Source organism: Pyrgilauda ruficollis, unplaced genomic scaffold (assembly GCF_017590135.1).
Source record: "Pyrgilauda ruficollis isolate IOZ18807 unplaced genomic scaffold, ASM1759013v1 scaffold68, whole genome shotgun sequence".
Classification (NCBI taxonomy): domain Eukaryota; kingdom Metazoa; phylum Chordata; class Aves; order Passeriformes; family Passeridae; genus Pyrgilauda; species Pyrgilauda ruficollis.
In genome coordinates, this window is record NW_024528599.1 from 2,038,926 (window position 1) to 2,058,507 (window position 19,582).

Consider the following 19,582-nt stretch of genomic DNA (forward strand, 5'->3'; position numbering starts at 1 on the left):
CAGAACAAGGAAGAATTCTTTTCATCATAAATAAGCGGTATTACGCACATATATGTGCACATATATGCACAAAGGATATTTAGCCTTTCTCTTAGATCTTGGCTTTTTAAATTTAAAGCCCTAAAAATATCACAGCCAGTTGTGGTGTTGGAAGAAGGAACTTCTGTTGCAGAAATTTATTCACACCTTCTTAACCTTTGGCTGAGGTCGGGTAGCTAAACCACATTCTCAACTCTACACGAAAGTAAGACATGGAATCTTAAGATACCATTCTTTAGCATTTATAAATGGTCAACCATGCAATAAATTAAGTACTAACCTGAATCAATCCCATAGAAATGGAAAATGGACAGGATAACAGAAAAAATATTACAATAGCACCTTTTTTTTTATACTGAGGTACCAACAACCTACTGATGTACACAGTCCAAAGGTTATTTCTCTTACTAGATTTGATTAGGTTATTTCCCCACATCATAACAGAAACTGATTTTTCATTGAAAGACTGAACATTTGCAGAATCTTTTTTTTAAGGAAACCAAATATTTTCACTACATAGGAAAGATACTATTTTAGCTTACAATTTCACACGAAGAAAGCATTTAAAAGACAGCTGTGTGGAAATTCCTGCAAAATAGCCTTCAAATTATAAGATAAATTCCTAAATGTTGGCTTGAGGGATGCATCTTTTAGAAGAAATAGTCCAATAGATCTCAGCCCAAAACTGCTGAGAATTTTTTAATATCATTCCAATCGTGTGTACTTTGTACCTTACTCTTATATTCACACAATATTCTGACAGTAATAGAAGCAAATACTTTCAGGTGAAATCCTGCTATTATTATTGTCTGTGATGAATTTTTATCTTCTCATTTGCTAAATGAAATTTGGCAACTGAAACCAAAAGTCAGTAGTATCTCACTGCAACACCAGAGCAGAACAACAGGAAGAGTTTTGCAGATCAGTGGAAAAAGCTTGGAAGCTTCAGAGTTGACATTTTTAATACGTCTGTTCTTCCACCAACAATTGCAATGCTGCAAAAGCTTATTTTAAAACACCTTTCTGTAGTAGTATGTGCTGTCCTTTGGAAGCTCCGCACTTCTGATTTGTCTTAGAAAACAAATTTCCCTTTCACAGTAGTTTTTGACCTTGAAAATGATAGGGTGACTTCCATTAATAAAGAACTAAGCATGGAGACTCTTAGTATTAGAATCAGCTTCTTAAAATGTTAAATATTTCTCTCACATTGCTTTATTAACACACTCCAACAAAACAAAGAAAAAAATTAGAATTATGCTGTGATTTCCTGGACAAGTCAAGAGGCTGTGCAACTTGGCACATAAGTCATAAAAACTAACCCTTTTTGCAAGATAATTGTAAAAAATGCTTTTTTTGTCATTAATTATAGAACAAAGTCCTTTCTGCTGACTACATCACTGAATTCCAGTGTAAGGACTTCTCACACATAAATCTTGCCATGCAGTAAATTTGAAAACTCACAAGTTATTCCCAAGTGTTCAAATGAAAACATGCACTCTGAATGCATGTGTAGTAATACATAATAAAGGAATTTGGAGCCCAGCTTTTCAGAATCAAAACTGTAGGCAAGAGTCCAACAGCAGAAGTTGTTTTAGCTCTAGTTTTGTTTTTAAATCATCAACACCAATGAAGACCCCTTACCGGTGGGATTCTTGGAAATCATATTTTAAACACTGTATGGAAAACACTGTTTTCTCTCAGGGGTTTAAACATTATCTACCATGATCCACTTGACGCTGTGGCATTTAACTCATAAATAAGAAAAAAAAAAAAAAAAACAGAGTTAAAAAAAAGTAAAATTATGACCATTCACAGAGACACCACTTCTGCTCATCAGTCCACAGTGAAAGCCACAGACTTTGGACCTGTGGATATCTGTGCTGATCACTAGAACAGATCACCTCTGAAGAAGGGTCATGCCTGAACTGCCTGGCTTGAAGCAGGAGAGATGAAATGCTAAACCCAGGGACAGAATAGGCTGAACACCAAAGTGTGAAGGCCAGAGATGTAAAGGTGCCATCCATACCAGAGACTTTCTTTAGGAAAAGCAGGCAACTGATATATTTGTTCACTTGAGGAAATGTATCCCAATAAGGAAAGGAAGGACATGAAGTGCATCTCTGAGACAAAATGCATATTTGGCTATTTGTTATCACTTCCGATGAAGCTAAAAGTCAGGTTAAAAGATGTACAGTTTATATTTTGCATCTTTATTGCTCTGTCTTTCTATTTGCTTTGTATAATATACATTTTTTTTTGTGCTGCTATGTCTGTGTGACCATCTTGCTTCCATCAATATTTTAATCCGAATAAATATACTTCCATTTATCTCTGAAACAGTTAACGTATAGGCTACTCTTTCCTGCATGTTTTACTACTGATAATTTGTGATAGGCATTTGGTCCTTAAAGCTGGTGAGCTCCTCATACTATGTCCTGATGCTATATTCTTGGTATTCAAAGGAACATTCAAAGGACAAGCTTGATTTATCCAGCAAGAGTATTACTGACAACCACCCACAACGTGGGTTGAAATATCTCGTTACAAAACTAAATTTATTCAGTTTTTATGACAGACAATTTTGTCCTGTGGTTAGATCTTGGCAACACAAGAGCATTTAGCCACATTTCTTGTAATGATATCAAATAATATACACAGCTCCACTTTAATGGTTTTTGGTTTGAACTTCAGCTCAGATTCAAGGGAAAATTTGAAGCCCACAAACCAGGCTTATTTTAGACTGAGAGAAAAATGAGCCACTCAAAGTACAAATTTATGTCAAACTCTAAGTTCTAGTAAGTACAAAATGCCTTTTTTTTAACATTGCTTGTTTCACAAAAAAAAGCACAATGCTTTATTTGCTAGTGTCCTTTGCAATTTAGTTACCTCAGTTACCTCATCAGTTTGCTCTAGAAGCCATTTCTACAGTAAAGTGATTCTTTTGTAGACAGCTGATATCATCATCATGATCCAAAAGTGCAGGAACTATTACAGACATGTGATATTATTTTAATAAAAAGAAAATATTTTAAATTTCCAATAAACGTACCCAGAGTTTTATTTCAATGCTCCAGAACACCTTAAGTAGAAGTTTTACTTCTTTTGGCTCTCTTTAACTTTGAATAACCTTCTTCTTTCTGCTTATAAAAAGAAGACAAACAGAAAAGGGCAAAAGCCAATAAAGCAAATGAAGCAGCAATTATAAGCTAAATGTTCAACTACAAAAAATGTTTCTGAGTGAAATGCTTAGTTGAATAGTTAATAACAGTTTCTGTTTTCCAATATAAATAATTTAAAGTATGCTTATAAGTAAAGTGGCTAAATAATTAGGACCATGGCTACTTTGAAAATACCCTTTACATGCTGGTAACCATGACTTTCAAAACCAGCTATCATTTCTGATGATCAGTAATGACCAAGGCTTATTCTTCAGAGATGTGTTTAGTAGTGTCTCCAATTAGTACCATCATATTTTAATCTGGGGACAGGAGGGATCAGCCTAATGAGCATCAGAGAATCCATTCCAATCCCAATTAACAGACAAGTCTCTTTCCTATTCCTGACACACCAATGAAACTCCCTGAGAGCTGTGCATCCACCTCTCTTGAGTCCAGCAGTGGCAGCACTGCAGTGGCAATGTGGCAGTGAGAACTTGCTGTGTCCTTACACTTCCCAAAAATAGCTTGGAGGGCTCATGCAGGTACCTGTGCTACTCAGAGCCTGCCTGGAAAGTGAGGAATGCATTGGGGCACTTGTGACTCCTGACTAGGCCAGGGCAGTGCCCCTTCCCCATTCCAACAGTGCTGCCAGGCTGGCTACAAACTCTCCATGCTCACAAGCCCTGGTGTGTCTGAGTCATTCCCAGCAGCAGGCAGAGGACTTCATTAATTCGTATTGCCGTGGAAGTCTCCCCTCAACACCCAGACCCCTGGGGTTGTTATTCCTATAAACAGCTAATTTTAGTTGCTGGTTTTCTTCTCTTTGTGAGAGTGACTCTACTGCAGTGCTGGGCCTGTAACCTCTGATTGGGTTGTGGCCCTGTGGAAGAGCCTTTCCCAGCTGCAGTTGGATGGGGCCAGCTCAGAGCAGCTGGGCTGGCGCTTCCCACACAGACTGCTCTCTTCCGTGCTGCAGCTCGAGCTCTGGGGTGTGAGTGTGTTCCTGCAGCAGGCCCCTGGGGCTGCTGCACTGGCCTTTGCTGATCTGCACACACTGTGTTCCTTTAATTACAGTTAAAACGTCCAGAACTGCCTCGTACTTGGCTTTAAAAGCATAACAAAACAAAAAGTCATTTCTACAGAATGTTGCTAAATTCAAGTCCTTGAGATGAAAAACTCACAGAGCCACTGAGAATGCCCAGAGTTACACTGGGCAGGATAGAACTTTTCTGCAGAATCAGAAAATCTGCTTCAGAAACAGTAACATCATTAAACATTTCAGTAGCATCTTTTGCTGGAGACAAACATTTAAAATGAACTCTTCAAGTGACAGTATCATACGCCATGGTTACTGTTACTTTTATCCTGGTTAAGGTAATTTTTATCCAGAGAGGTCAGTAAGATTTCTTAGCCTGCCCATTTTAATTGGAACATACTACAGATTTTTAAATATCTTTTTTGTCTCCTAATTCACGTCCTTCTGGACTAGATTAAGGAGTATATGTGTTGGGGAGAGTTTACCTGTCTTCTTCTGGCACAAGTTTTCTTTACAGATGCTTCCATGTTGCTCTCCTTGACTGGCAAAGTCAGTTTTGAGGTCAGTGTTTCACATGTCAGATACTTGTTCCCTGTAATCATCTTAAAGTACAGAAGTTTATACCTTCATTAAAAAAAACCACCCCACAGCATTTTGAACAAGATCTCTAACTTTTAAAATTACCTGCTTTTTCAAAAGGTGCCCTCATCACACAAAGCTGATATGACCTACCAAATTACGTTGTAGAGATGAAAAACATGATAAGCCCAAGACATTTCGTCCATGTACCCAATACATGGAATATCATCCTCACAAAAATTGCACTGAAATCAGCTCAACTATTTATTTAATTGAAATGCAGAGAGGAGCACAAAAAAAAATAGGAGGAAAAGTACTTCTAGCTGTCACCTAATCATAACTTTTACCCAAAGTAGAGCTAACTTCAAAGATAGATCACCCTGCTTTGGGTCCCATTCAGTCAAGTTCTGAGAATATGGAAGGCTAACAAACCCAAAAACCTCCTTCTGCAACTTGTTCTAGTAGCTGACTAGTTGTTCTCACAGAGGATTTTTTCCTCATGTCCAGTAGGATTTTTGCTGTTGCAACTTGTGCTTTTTGTGAAATTGTAATTAAACTTGTATTTGCAAAACCTTGTTTGTTTAACAGCACAATGCCTTACACACAACTGCTGTTAGCACTACACAATTTATGAGGTTTTGGATTCCTTTCAGAAGGAAGGAATTATTCCATTAATATGGTTTTATATGGAGAAAGACTGAACACCAAAAAAAATGCCACCATGTTAACCTCACACAGACCTGGATAAACTGCCTAAAACAAAGGAAAGCTAATTACCCCACCACAAAAGTCTCAGATTAAAGAAGTGGTTTATTTCACAAAGCACAGTAAATCATCTTCCCTTCCAGAAAAGAAAGAAAAAAAAAAAAAAAAAAAAAAAAGCAGCAGTGGGTGACAACATTAAGTTATATGGTAGAATTTTAGAAAACTATATTGAGAATGATGGCAGAACATGATGGAAGTCATGCTCTTTATTGCTTAATGTTGTTTTTGAATTTGTGAGAAGCAGTGAGAATGAGCCCTTTACCTGTTCAAAGTTAGGTTTGGAATGATGACTGGTTGTCTCAGCAGTGCAGTCCTTAGAGTGGCATGCTGCTTTGTTGTCTTCACTTTTGGCCATGCACACTGTATCTTTGAAGACAGATTCATGAATATTTAACCCAGCTCCTCTATTTGATCTCTTTGTTTGTTGCAGTGACAAACTGGAATTTGTCATTTCACTGTCTAATTTACAAATCTGTACTTCCATTGACTGGTGTTGTTTCTCAAGAAATTGAGTAGTATTTTGACTTGTAAACTTTTTCCCCCTTCTTGCATTGGAAGTAGAAGATTCATGTGTGTTCAGACATGGACTGGTGTTTGATTTCTGAAGCACTGGCCCAACATTCTTAAGAAAGAATGGAGAATTTGCCTTTTTGTGATTGACTTCACTTGGACTGCCACCTGAAGCTGAGTTTTCAGAAAAATCAGAGTTAGTAATTTGTCCACTAGACTGGGTTTTCCATCGGAATATGGGTGTACCATGTTTTGTGTGTGTTTTCATGCTCTTTACCTGAAGCACACTGCTGTCAGTAGGAGTTTTGACTGGCATATTTTGAACGTGTTTGAAAACCTGAGTTATGCTGGATTTGTGCACAGACAGCATAGAAGACAAAACACCCACATTTTTTATTGGTGAATGCCTTTCAGCATTTTCCTTTCTCTTCCTATCTGTTTGATTTGTGATCTTTCCATTCATTTGCATCAACTTTCCTTTGAAAATTGGTATAATTTTGCTGACTTTTGGGAGAGTGGATTCAAGGGCTGAGTTTACAGGTGTTCCTAAAAATTTTGCAGCTGGTAACTCTGGTACGCTTGGTATTTGCTTATTGCTCACTGATTTCTCTGTTGCTTCAATGCTAACCCCTCCTGGACTCTTACTGCAACTCGAAAAATTGCTTGTTCCTGGCTCTTTGATCAAACGCTCCATCCAGTGGCTGTTTTCCGTACTGCACGGTGAAAGAATTCCAGGCAAAGTAGGTTTTCTTGGAGGAGCCTGCGATAGAGATACTACACAAACCATCTCACCGTCCAACTTCGGATGCGTAGGTTTTATTTCCTGCAACATATCAAGAGCTGCTAAATTGAATAAACTGGATTTAACGATCTGATAGTGCCACCTAATGCCTCGCTATATGGTATCAGCTTAATGCACACCACAATAAATAAGAATACAATTTTGTGTTTTGGATTAGAATGACTATATTGTAAAACAATATTTGGTTGCCACTATAAATTAAGGGGGTTTTTTAATCCTCCCCGAGTTCTTTGTTTACAAACTATGCAAGAACATCCTATTTCTCAGAAGGAAAGACTTAAATTACAGTAATTATCTTGGTTTAGTGCTTTCCAGCTGGATAATGAACCCCCTTTTGAGGGGTTCTGCAGAGGCTTTGACTGACAGGGCTCCTCATCTCTTAAGACTTCTAAGAGCATCTGTATTCTGAGCAAAAGACAGTTTGGATGTCTATAAAAACTGCAGATGACACAGAGGACCCATTCTAGCTTTGATCACTGGAGAGACATAAACAGAAACTGCTTTCTGAAAGAGGATTATAGTATTTTAGAACCTCTGCAACTTTTGTCACTATTATTTGTTCAGAATTAATTACTTCATTTCTTCTTTCACACACTGCTACCAAAGACATTTGAGCCTTGGCCTTCGTCACAACCTCAAATTGCAGGAGTTTTGATTACTTGCTTCCTTTCCATCACCAGACATGGAGTAAATCTTACAGCTTGAGTGTTTTAAAATGCTTATATCCACACAGTCCTCTTTTTATTTTTAAATAAATTATGATATTAATACTGCTGCTAGTAATAATAGTAATAGAATCATGAATGGTTTGGGTTGGAAGGGACCTGACAGATCATCTAGTTCCAGCGCTACTGCCATGGGCACAGACAACTTTCACCCGACCAGGCTGCTCAGAGCCCCATAAAGCCTGGCCTCGAACACTACCAGAGATGGAGAATCTACATATTTGGGCAACCTGTTCCAGTGCCTCACTACACTCACCACAAGAATTTCTTCCTAATATCTAATCCAAATCTACCCTCCGTCAGTTTAAAGTCATTCTTCCTTGTCCTGTCATTACATGCCTGTGTAACAGTAACAATAGTAATAATGTTACTGTTATTATTGTTTTATTATATTTTTATTATTATGGAAGAGATTTGAGAAAGTTCTGGATATCCAAACGTAAAAAAAAAAAAAAAAAATATCTACAGAACTGCAAATACTGATAGCAACTAATTAACACCAAGTCTGTTTTTAAATGTATTTGTAATGTTAGTAACAACTTTACAATGGTAAATACTGGAGCTTTTACTTACATGATAATTAATAGTTACAGGACTGATAGTTTGTTGTGAAAAGCATAGTTATATGCTCCTACTGTGCTCTGAATATGATAAAGACCACTTCCTACAATGAAAAAGTATCTGCCACTAATACCTTCAAAAAGAAAGCCTTACATGCACTGAAGCCCTGGAGAGTTCCTTTGTAGCATAAAGTGCTTTACTTGTCATCTTTACTGGAAATCCACACAGCTGTGAAAAATTGCTCTTCATGTCAGCAAGAAAAGTGTTCACTACACTTTCTGCATCTGTTCTGGGGAAATACTGCACTGGCTGACTTCGGATGCAACTTAAAGGGTACCTGAGTAAGTGTTCAGGGATACATAACAAGTGTCTTTACATTTCTATAATTATTAATAATTTTTTTTAAGAAGAAAACATTAGTTTGTCTAAATGGTTTATTAAATGGTGAACAAAAGCACTTAATTCCTTATGGGCCTGAAGTTTATAAAGTTACAGGACTTCAGCACAATTAATACCACACTAATCTATAAGAGCAAAGATTACTCAATATAACTAACCTTAGTTTAGTGTTTCCTGGCAGGAAAATTCTCTCTAAAAGCAATTTTTGTTGGTCACATTTTTGCACAATTTTACTTTCTTTTACACCACTTCCTTTTACATCACATTTAAAGTGGCATTATCACATTTATGGAAGCCATGAAGCAAATTGTTCTACTTGACTTCCTATTATTCAATACTGGGACAGAGACTTGACTAAACATTTTGTTTTAATTTGTCTAATAAAACACTTCTCTACTGACTACTATGAAATTATGAGAGAAGGAAATGTGCACACTGAAAAATGTAAAGCAGAGCTTTGCTAGAAGTGTGAGAGGAAACATAACAAATATATTCTGAAAGGATACGTGAAGAACCTTTCCCCTATTGGTTTGAAGTAAACACTCAAGTATATTTTTGTCTCTTCAAGATCCTCAGGAAGAATATATCCATACTTAGATAAACCAAATAAAAACAGGTATTACAAGGACAAACTCAACAGGCAAAAAAAGGGAGGGAAAAATGAAAGCAGTGTATGTGTTTCTTACCAGACTCTTCCAGTGCATTTGAAAATCTTTATATGAATGGAAAGGAGATTCTGGAGGAATTATGTGGCTGATGTTTATGATCTGACCCATCTTCATGCTGTGCACAGGTAAAGAAGGGATTCTTAGAAAGGGTGTCATAAAATCCAGTTGAAAATATACTGGTCTTTTGGGGGAAAAAAAATTCTTATTGTTGGCATTCAAAGTATTTAGAGAGTATATTTATGTTTTGAGGACTAATACCTTTAGCTCATAAGTTTATGACATAGCAATAGCAATATTTTCTGAAGTATGGTAAAGAATAAAGTGACAACTACAAGTGACATTTCTCTTCAACACTCACTAGCAGTGAATGCAAAACAAAAGCAAATATCACCATTACTTCTCTTTTATTTAATGATGAAAAATCTTAGGTAAAAATGGAGGTGGTTCAAGGCAAAGGTGGAAATATTTTTTTCTTTAAATTGACTTTCTGCTAAAATTGTATTTAAGAAAAATTTATGCTCTTGCTTACTATAAAAGTAGCATAAAGATTAGTAAAATTAAAATAGTATTTAACTTTGTAACTTATGATTTGTTGATTTTTTCATTTTCCTTAACAATCAGATAACAAAAACAACAAATTTTTGAATTTAAAACAGACTGTAAAACAAAATTGTTCTTATCACTAGCACCAAATTCACAATTTGTAGGGCAAACATTCTGAGAAATGTTTACTTCTGTTGAAATGTGAACAGATTCCTACCTTGGCAAAACATAACACCAGTTACTTAATATGGAATGTTGCTGAATAACTGTGTTTTCATTGCTGTCAAACAGCTTTACGGTGTTTGCTGAAATATCAAAATCTGCCAGCTTAAAACAGAAAAGAAATTTTATTTGCAAATAATTCTACAGCAGTACAAATTTAAAATTTTCTAAAATAATTGTGTATCATGATACAATGAAACTTGATATATTATTATTCTTTCATCAGCTCTCACGGATTGATTATTTCAGAAGATATTCCTATCATCAAATTTCACACTATCTTATATTAGAGCCTACATTTCCACAAGCCATGCAAGTACAAGGTTTAAAGTTTATTGAAATCAGTGAGATTAAACTTTATTTGAAATGGTTTAATAAGAGTATAGGAGGAATTTCTCAAACTGAGAGCTATCTCACTTCAATGCACATTTTTAAAAAGTTCAAATCAGATACCTATGCTTGTACTATTCTACTAACTGTGCGTGTCACTTTCCCTAAACATGTGCAAGTATCCAAGGAACAGAATTAATGGGACATGCAGTTTCATCCTCTGAGATGTCAAAAAACACCACACTTTTTCACAATGTCAGAATTTGACTGTAAGGAACAATCAAAGACAGAGATTTGAGAAGCATTTTATCTTTCTATAATCTGTGAAGTTTTGCATTTATTCACTGAGAAGAAAATCTGGCCATTTCTATTTTAGAAGAGTATTGAAAGGATCAAACCGGTAATAAAGCCACATCATGATCTTTTCCATCACTGGTCTATATGACTGGGAACTGGCTTCTTATAGATAGCTTTAATATTTATGATGTCCCAAGCATGTCTCAGAAGAAATCCTAGTCTTCTATTTCAACAAAAAAAGAGCTTGGATCAGAAATATTTATTTTAGAAGAAACCAGCAAGCCTGACAAATATGCCCAGCACGTATGGATATACTCACCACAGGTGGCATGGCTGTCAAAAAGGATAATAAGATTTCAACCTCAACCATGATTTCTTAAACAATGTATATATTAAGCTTACAAGCAGCATAGTCCTGGCTGCTCCAATATTTTGGAAGCTGCATAGAAATTAAGCAGATTCCATGATAACCATATAAAGGGACCTTGAACATGGCACTGACAACAGCTGCTCTGTTGTTACTCAAAACTGTCCATGTACTACAGTGTGACTGAAAACTTTCTAGAAAACACTGCTAGAAGGAAATTTAGAGCCACAAAGACACTTCACTGCTATATTCTGTCAGCTTTTTGAAAGCTCTCTCAGCCTTGAATCTCAGTTTTACAATGTTTGCAAGAATGCACCAATACAGATATAATATGGATGTTATGCTTTTATAACCTGTGCAGATAGTCAATGGATATGGTTAATGTCCCAATACAATCAGAAATAAGCACTTCTATCCCCATCATGCTAACTGGGAGTCACCTAATAGAAAAGATTAAGATTAATAAAACAAACAGTCATAGAAAATGTAACTGGCTTATACCTCAGGGGGTGGCAGCCGAATTGAGCAAGGCTCCACACTGATGCAAAGCTGTCTCTCTGACACATTGAGGTCTATAACTAAATAGGGAAAAAAAAAAAAACAAACCACAATGCCCTGTTTTGAATTACAGCTCATCTCTTAGGCAGAAAGCTAACACAAATGTTTATTTAAGGTAATTGTTAGTCAAAACGCTCTGTTTGAAAATCAAAAGGCTAGACTTTCTCAGCACAGAAATTAAATTAGGTGCATTTTAACTGCAAAAAATAAAAATAATAATGAATTAGTGTCATACAGTAACTCAGAAACTCAAGTCTTGCTGTGCAACTGTGTGCTTGATCCTCATATTCTTGACAAACAAACACCCATTTACAAAGCAAATGTAGTTCATATAACCATTTGCTGCACTGAGTCATTCAGCACAGTATTTTCCATCCAGGAGCTGTCAATAGAAAAGACTAAATGAGCAAGGCAAGCATTTATGGACACACCTCCAGAACTTTCACTCAGTTCTGAGTTCTTCAACATGTATCTGCTACAAATTTAGGCTGCAATAGCGCCAAATGTAGTTAAAGACTACATATATACTGGAGTAAAAGACTACATTTACTGGAGTTAAAGACTACATTTATACTGGAGTAAAAGTACCACTTTGTAATTTTTGCAATAGCTAACCAGCATGCTTTGTGACTTCACTTTTGTCAACAGCAAAATGTACATACTGGACAGGCACCATAGCTCATTTTCCTATCTATTATTATGCAACTTTCACATCACTTGCAAGACTCATAATTTAAGGTAAGTGCATTTAATTGCAATAATTATAACTTCAAAATGGCAAATGTCAGTCCATGGCTGTAGATTAATAGTACAAAAATTATCTTTGTGAGTAATTTTTCAAAGGTTCAGTTGAGCTGACAACTATTACAGACAGAACATCACCTGCCACCAAGAGTATTTTGACAGAAGTTATTTCAGAATGAAAACCAAAGACCCTGTGCTGGTAATACCAAGATTGTGCCAGTATGAAAGTGCTTAACTTTACCTTGCTCTCTCAATTTTACCATTAACAGAATATTGTACTTACCAACAGCATTTTGCCTTCCTGAATGAGACAAAAAGTCTTTCCCTTAATAAATAGAATAGACAGACATTATTTTCTAAACCATGTCTCAAGTCTTTAAGTGAAAAATAAGGAGAAATCACACAGTTTTGTTTCTATCACAAATGCTGAAAGTGTGTTCCCTTTAAGGAGATGAAATCCCTTATATTAATTAACTTTTCACTGATTCAGTAACATCTATAAGAAAGAGAAATATGTAAAGGTATATTAGTGGGCAGCAATCTATACATCACTTTTTCCTCCTAACCCTCTGCTTCCAAAAATATTTGGTTTCATCTTGTATGCTGCATTCAGTTGACATAATTATTTGATCTATTACAAAGATAAGGAAGAAGATGAAAAGGAGAATGGCATGTCCATTCAGAATATTAACTTGAGTCATTTAACTTGGATAACAAAACAATAAAAGTGCAAATAAAGAAAAAAAGTAATAGGATAAAGGAATGAAACAATTTATTATAATGAATGAAATAATTATGGAATTTAAATGATGGAAAACAAATGCTACAATAAAGAACTGAAAACTAAATGCTTGATCCCTGACCCAAGTGAGCCAAGTACCTTGCACCAAGAGATGACCAGCCTTGTTCCATCTGGGTGCAAGCCTGGCTGTAAGCGTGTAGGAGAGACAGGTTTGGAGAAGGGCTGGAGTAACTGTTTGCGGTGCTTCCAGCTAATAACAACAGTGACAAAAAGAAACATACATTTTTAATAATTTAACAGATTTTTTTAAAGACCTCAGTCAAAATTTAAGCAAATATACTGCTACTGCAACTTGGAGCCAAATCTTAGTATGTGATGTTTAGCTTTCATCTTTCAACTTTGCTTCAAGAGGAAGTTAGCACAGTATTTGATTTCACGCATTTGGATTTCACGCGCCATGAACGTGAGGTGCATGACAGCTCCAGAATGCTTTCACAGGGCTGATAACAGACTTGGGGAAAAGATAATTGAACCCTCTGGAGTACTTTACTAATATGCAACTCCCTCCAGGCAACAGGCACAACATCTAAAGCTGACATTACCTCTGTTGTCAGAGTCAAGACCAGAGATATTTTCTGGCAGCCACAGTAGATAAATGCAGCTTTGCTCACCCAACAGCTCTACTTCTCTGCCTGTCCTGAAGAGCTTTCTCTTGACCATCAGCATTAGTCAAGAAACTAACTACAGCAGGCTAAAAAAGAATTAAGTAATACACCTCCAGAGGGATGTTTCTAATGAATCCTGCAAGGAACTGCTTGGTGTTGGGAAACCTAACAATGACAGATCACCTACACTTATCAACATAAAGCAGTTCTGTAAGGTAAGCATATTTGAACAGTGTATGTCTTACTAATCTGCATATGCATTTGCACTTCTTGGAACAAATTAAGATACACCCAGCTGGCTGTACAAATGAATTATGAGAGCTACTGGCTTTGCTTACAATCAGTCTCCTGACTCACCAATCTTATTGCATCCACACGTACATTCATAAACCCCATAGATGTTGCATACTAAAGTTTGTAAATCATATACATAATGGTCTAAAAATATATTAGCTGTTAAGCTCAGGGGCTCAATTTCTTCTTTATGCTTTTGTTTTGTTTCCCTGAGACTGCCCTGTGCAGGCTGGGTAAACCCAAAGGTAAATGGGGAGACAGTTCAGCTGCCTGAATATTCCCACTGGATGAAGGGCATGACACCAGCAGGAGAGCTGCAGGTCTGTCTGTGGCCCAAAGGTTGTCTCGAGATCAGTCCCCAATGCCTCTGAGCAGGAGCAGGATGCCACTGCAGCAGAGAAATCTAGAGGTATTGCTCACAAACTTCTAAAAGCTATTGAGTCTGACAAAGTTTATTTACCATGCCCCAATTCACAGGACACATTTTGTCTAGGGGGCGAATTTGTAACCCTGAAACTCGGCTTCTGTAGTGCAAACTGCAGGGCCTATGAAAAATACTCATCTCTGGCAAGAGCAATTGCAGACAAGTGTAACAGCCTAGAGAACTGTGTCATATTTCAGCACTTACAGTAGCTCCGTGTCTCTCTACATAGGCTTGACATATTCCTGATTCGTAAAATGGTATCTAAAAGGAACAATAAAAAAATAAATCAAAGGTTTGGGATCAAGCATAAATTAAATTCTGGTACAACAGTTACTTTGCCTTTTAAAATCATGCAAGTGTGTGCGTTTTAAGTGTTAAGCAAACACTTTATCCCATGTTTTAAAGGAGAAAACTAAAATTAGCTCAGGCATTTGTCATCATATAGTCTTATTTCTAGCTAAAGATACATTCACAAGCAAGACAAGTGAGCCAAAGACTGCCCAAAACAAAGCTGCAGAACTCTGCACCTGCTCCTCTCTGTGTGAATTGGGTGATACCTTACCAATTGAGTCCATTTCATTCCACATTCTGGTTCGCCATCTGAAAATGCCATTTCATCAAAAAAATAAAGGACTTAAGTTGTCCTACACCACTAACGAACAAAGAAAGAAGTCTGCTTTAAATGAAATATTTTTACTTATCCTTGATCCTCAAACAAAACACTTAGAGAAACATAACATGCATGTGTGACAAATACAATTGACCCCTAGCCATACTTTGGTCCAGACTGACCAAGAAGCAACAAGCCTCACATCCCTGGGATGAACTTGCAAGCTGGAAAGTCCCTGGCTCATCTATAAGAGAGTGAAGGTGTCTTGAAGATCTTTTTCAAAAGATGTTTTCAAAACCCGAAAGTACAAGATAACCAAAGTACAGAAAGAGCTATCAGCACTAAATCAAAGACACCTATCTTGCCTATACTATTGATTAGAAGCCAATTACTTCCCCCTTTAATTATTAAAATCAGGATGGGCCCAATCTGAGCACTCCCTGAATGCCAGACTGTACGACAGCTGGCCTGCATGGCAGGTGACTCTGTTTTGACCAGGTACTCCTCTGAAGTTTAGAGATTTCATACTGGAAATTAAGAGAAACTTCCTTACAAAAGGTCAAGAGACCCTTTACCTTTGATGTGCAGTAAGTGGAAGTTAAGAGCATCTTCCTTACAAAAGGTCAAGAGACCCTTTACCTGTGATCCACAGTAAGTGACTGAAAGCATGCTCAATTCATGCTATGAAGAATAACTAATCCATGCAGCTGCTCAGATACTATAAACATTGCAGGGATAATTCCATTAGGCATGAATTGTTGACCAAGTCTGAGACAAAGATTGGATACAGCCACACATAGGCTCCAAAAAGGAATTCCAAAAAGGGATCCACTCTGAACCTCACGTCTCCACAGGAGGGCCCTATTTACTCTTTGCACCTCTGGTCTCTCTCTGAGTCATTCTAACTCAGTTTTCCTTTTCATGGTTTTTCCATGTGTAATTATAAAGGCAAACCTTGGCATCAAACTTCCTGAACCTTGTCAGAACAGTGTTAAAACTTTGCTAAATTCCATCAGATCCATCAAACTCTGTCAAATTATTATTTTACCTCAGTAAAACATAGTGCTGCTTCTCCCTTTTGAGTGAGGTGCACCCAGCACATCTGCAGCAGGCTGTAACTACCGATACTTATTTACACAGTGATACTGACCGCCATCACAACCGAAATTTGATCCAGTGTCCCCATAACAGGTGCAGAAAGGATCTCTTGATACAGGAATAATAATTGCCTATGAAAAAGATGAGAAAGAAATTTAAAATGTTATTTTTTCACCTTAAATTTATTTTTCTTACCTTTTGCAAACACAATATATTCAATTTTTAATCAGTTTCCACTGGTTCATATAATAAATTGGATTAGTCCAACTTACTTGCTCTAGATGACCCACAATGGTCTGAGACAAAGATTACAGGCCTTTAGCACACAAATGGAGCTCTCCAAAAGTGTTCCTTTTGGCAGAATTTCTCATTTCTCCTCTTTTCTTTTAAAGGGAATAACATAATGCTTGGTGAATGCTAAGGAGCCTGCATCTGCTTTCTCAATAGTCTTTCCTTTTATTCTCAACCTACATGAAGCATCCCAGCTTTGCAGGTAAACACAGATTAATTTTAATAATTGACTAATATGAAGTATGTGGAGTCATTAGTTTTAGCCTATGATATTTAGAACATGATAAAAATTTTGGTTTTGTTCCCCAATAGTAAGCAAGTCCTCTGCCCAAGGAAAAAAAAAAAAAGAAAAGTTATTTTAAACAATTTTGTACTGTTTGCCACTGATAAGAATTTTGCTGATTTTATTACAGTTAATTCTAGTATGGCTAATAAAATATTTGAATAACAACCACTAGCAGCTTCTGGAAATAATAGCCCTCAAAACTCTTTACCTGCAAGTCTTTATCTGTGTACTCCTTGCCTCAGTTTCTGGTATCTGAGAACTCAGCGTTACTGTAGCAGCACAGAGTTTTTGCAGCTCAGGCAGACTGACAAAGAACAGAGACTGGTGTCTGGTGCTATTCATGGTATGCTGTTGACTGCCCCAAAGCAGCACCTGGGTCTTAAAGTAAAAAAAAAAATTCATTTTTGTAAGGCAGGTAGGTATTTGTTTACAGAACGTTATATGTTATTGGGTAAAATGAATAATCAATTATCTTTTGATTAAGAATATAGAGAAAATATAACATAATTTGGTCACCTAAAACAGCTGAAGATATATATATATATATATATATATATATTTTTTTTTTTGTATATATAATGTGTTAAACTTGAAAAAATAATTATTTGCAATAGTCAAAATATTCAGAGTAAAGACAAAGACAAAAGAATACAGAATACATGTAGGATACCTGCCATATTAACTGAGTGCATGCAATGGAACTCTGTCATTTTTGGAACTTCCTAAAAACCACAGAAAAGAACCCAAAGAACAGAATTTCAAACTAAAAATATGATTCTTTGATGCAGTACTAACAAATTACATGTGAATGGGAATAACATGAATTCATATTACGCATCTTGTTGAGTGCCTGTGGTGTGCTCTTTTGCCCTGCAGCACAGGCCAGGCTCAGTGTAATGACAAAAAAAATCTAACATTTCATTACTTGAAGAAAAATACACCCTTTAACTGTATCACCTTTTTCAATCAAAGTATTTCAAAGAAAGACAGGTAGTTAGAAAGCCAGGAATGAACACTGCACACCAGAAAAAGCTGGTTTTTATATTAAAAGGTTAAATATAACTCCTGTTTCCAAAACCTAAAACAATTTTAGGAAATGGTCTCACTGGCACAGTGAGGACAGCAATAAATATTTTGACCCCAAATTTTATGAACTCACCAAGTATTCACCTGAAAAGCAATTTTGTAATTTGTGATAAAACAATTATGAACAGGAAGCATATTTTGATAACTTTGCCGTTCTGATTTTCCTCTGCCTTCTTTACAGTGTAACTCTTAAAACAGATTAACCTCCATCATATCCAAGAAAAATCACAAGGCGAGTGTTTTAAACTGTCATTTAAAAGAAAATAATGCTTTCTTATTTCTTACCCTTAGAGGAAAACACATTTCAATGTTTTTCAGCAGTCATGAAAAGCAGGGTTTTTTTAAATGCCAGCCAAGGCTATCACTTCATCAGAGAATTCCAAAAGCTACAGCTCAAGGGAAAGCTCAATTTTTTTTAAAAAATGAGAAAAAAATCTTGTCCTTTCATAACCATAGAAAAGAAAGCCTGAGTCCGAGGCTTTTCATTCACTCAGTTTATTGGGGGTTTTTGTGGCAGAGATGTTGTAAAACACGTGCTGCAATGCTCCAGTGCCCTGCTTGCTGTTTGAGGATGACTCCCCTGTGGGAACAGTTTGCTGTATTAAGCCTAAGTTAAATCTTCTCAGACATCTTAAAAGCTAATGGGACAGAGTGCTTGCAAAACACTTCTCCCTTCAGGGGAGAGGATAAAGAGAAAAGCAGCAGTTAACACAGAACTGCCAGTTAAGAAAGAACTACTGGATATATATCATCGGAAATGAACACAACACCTTCTGTACAAGAGGATTTCACGTGTGTGGGAGAAATTGGACTTTTACGTGCCAATAATCACAGCACCTGAACCTGAAACCTGAGCTCCTGCTAAGCTGAAGGGAACATCACTCAGGGAATGGCTATCCCTGTCTTTTCTGTCTGAACAGGCAACTAAATCCCAGAGCTCGGCAGAAGTATTTGCAATTTTCAGTAACAACCTGGAAGTCCTAATGAAGAACCTCCTCATTAAAGCTGGGAACAACACCAATCTGAGGGAGAGCAGCTGCTCTTACTGTCAGGCTGACTGAAAAGCTGAGGCAGGATCTGAAGATGGTGGTGACATTCCATGAAGTAGGAAGCTGTCCTGCACTCAGGCTCAGGGTGCAGAAGTCAAGCACCAGCTCTCAGGAAGGGTGACAGGTCACACTGGGTAAGTTTTAAGCTACAAAAAAAACCCCCACAAATCCGGCCTATAATCACGCCTGAGTGTGTCCATGGGGCTAATCCCTGCTGAGGCACCCAAGTTGTGCATGGATGTGATGTGGGGATGTGGGGACCCATACTGGCCTGAAATACAGACAAAGCCATGGAACGCATCTGAGACCAGAGCAAAGGAAACATATTTTACCTCAGCCAAAACCACGGGGAAACAGGATGCTGGATTGATGACAGAGCCTCACCGAGAGACGGGGAAGGCACTGCTCCCTGTGCCCTCAGCCCGCCTGGCAGCAAAGCAGGGCAGTGCCACAGGGAAGCCTCGCTCCAAGCCCCGCGGGGGAGCTCTCCCAAGGCGCGGCGAGGGACGCGTGCGGCAGCCGGGAGGTTTTAAGGAGCTGTGTGGAAGCGCCTGTGGCAGGAGCGCTCCCGCCGGGATCGCCTCACGGGCTGCGCGGGAAGAGCGGCAGCCGCGCGCCTCCCGCCTTCGGGCACTGCCGCCTGCCGGGACCAGCGAGGGTGTGTGACTTCCCGGGCAGCCCCGGCCTGCTGGGACACCGGCAGGAGAGGGCAGGGTGCTGGGGCGGCCACAGCG

The 19,582-nt window shown here is 37.6% G+C and overlaps 1 protein-coding gene across 1 annotated transcript; it reads right to left on the bottom strand.

Annotated features, from left to right (window-relative positions):
* Positions 1-3,119: 3,119 nt before the first annotated feature.
* Positions 3,120-19,266, bottom strand: CUNH18orf63 (chromosome unknown C18orf63 homolog). The gene is made up of 14 exons (XM_041484855.1): positions 19,181-19,266; positions 16,922-17,091; positions 16,189-16,267; positions 14,633-14,689; positions 13,184-13,295; positions 12,587-12,628; positions 11,503-11,579; positions 10,003-10,112; positions 9,261-9,357; positions 9,081-9,166; positions 8,329-8,512; positions 5,840-6,910; positions 4,719-4,835; positions 3,120-3,179 (listed from the first exon to the last, which is right to left on the bottom strand). The coding sequence occupies exons 2-14, from the start codon at positions 17,053-17,055 to the stop codon at positions 3,120-3,122; spliced, it is 2,226 nt and encodes a 741-aa protein (XP_041340789.1). The 5' UTR covers positions 17,056-17,091; positions 19,181-19,266.
* Positions 19,267-19,582: the final 316 nt, after the last annotated feature.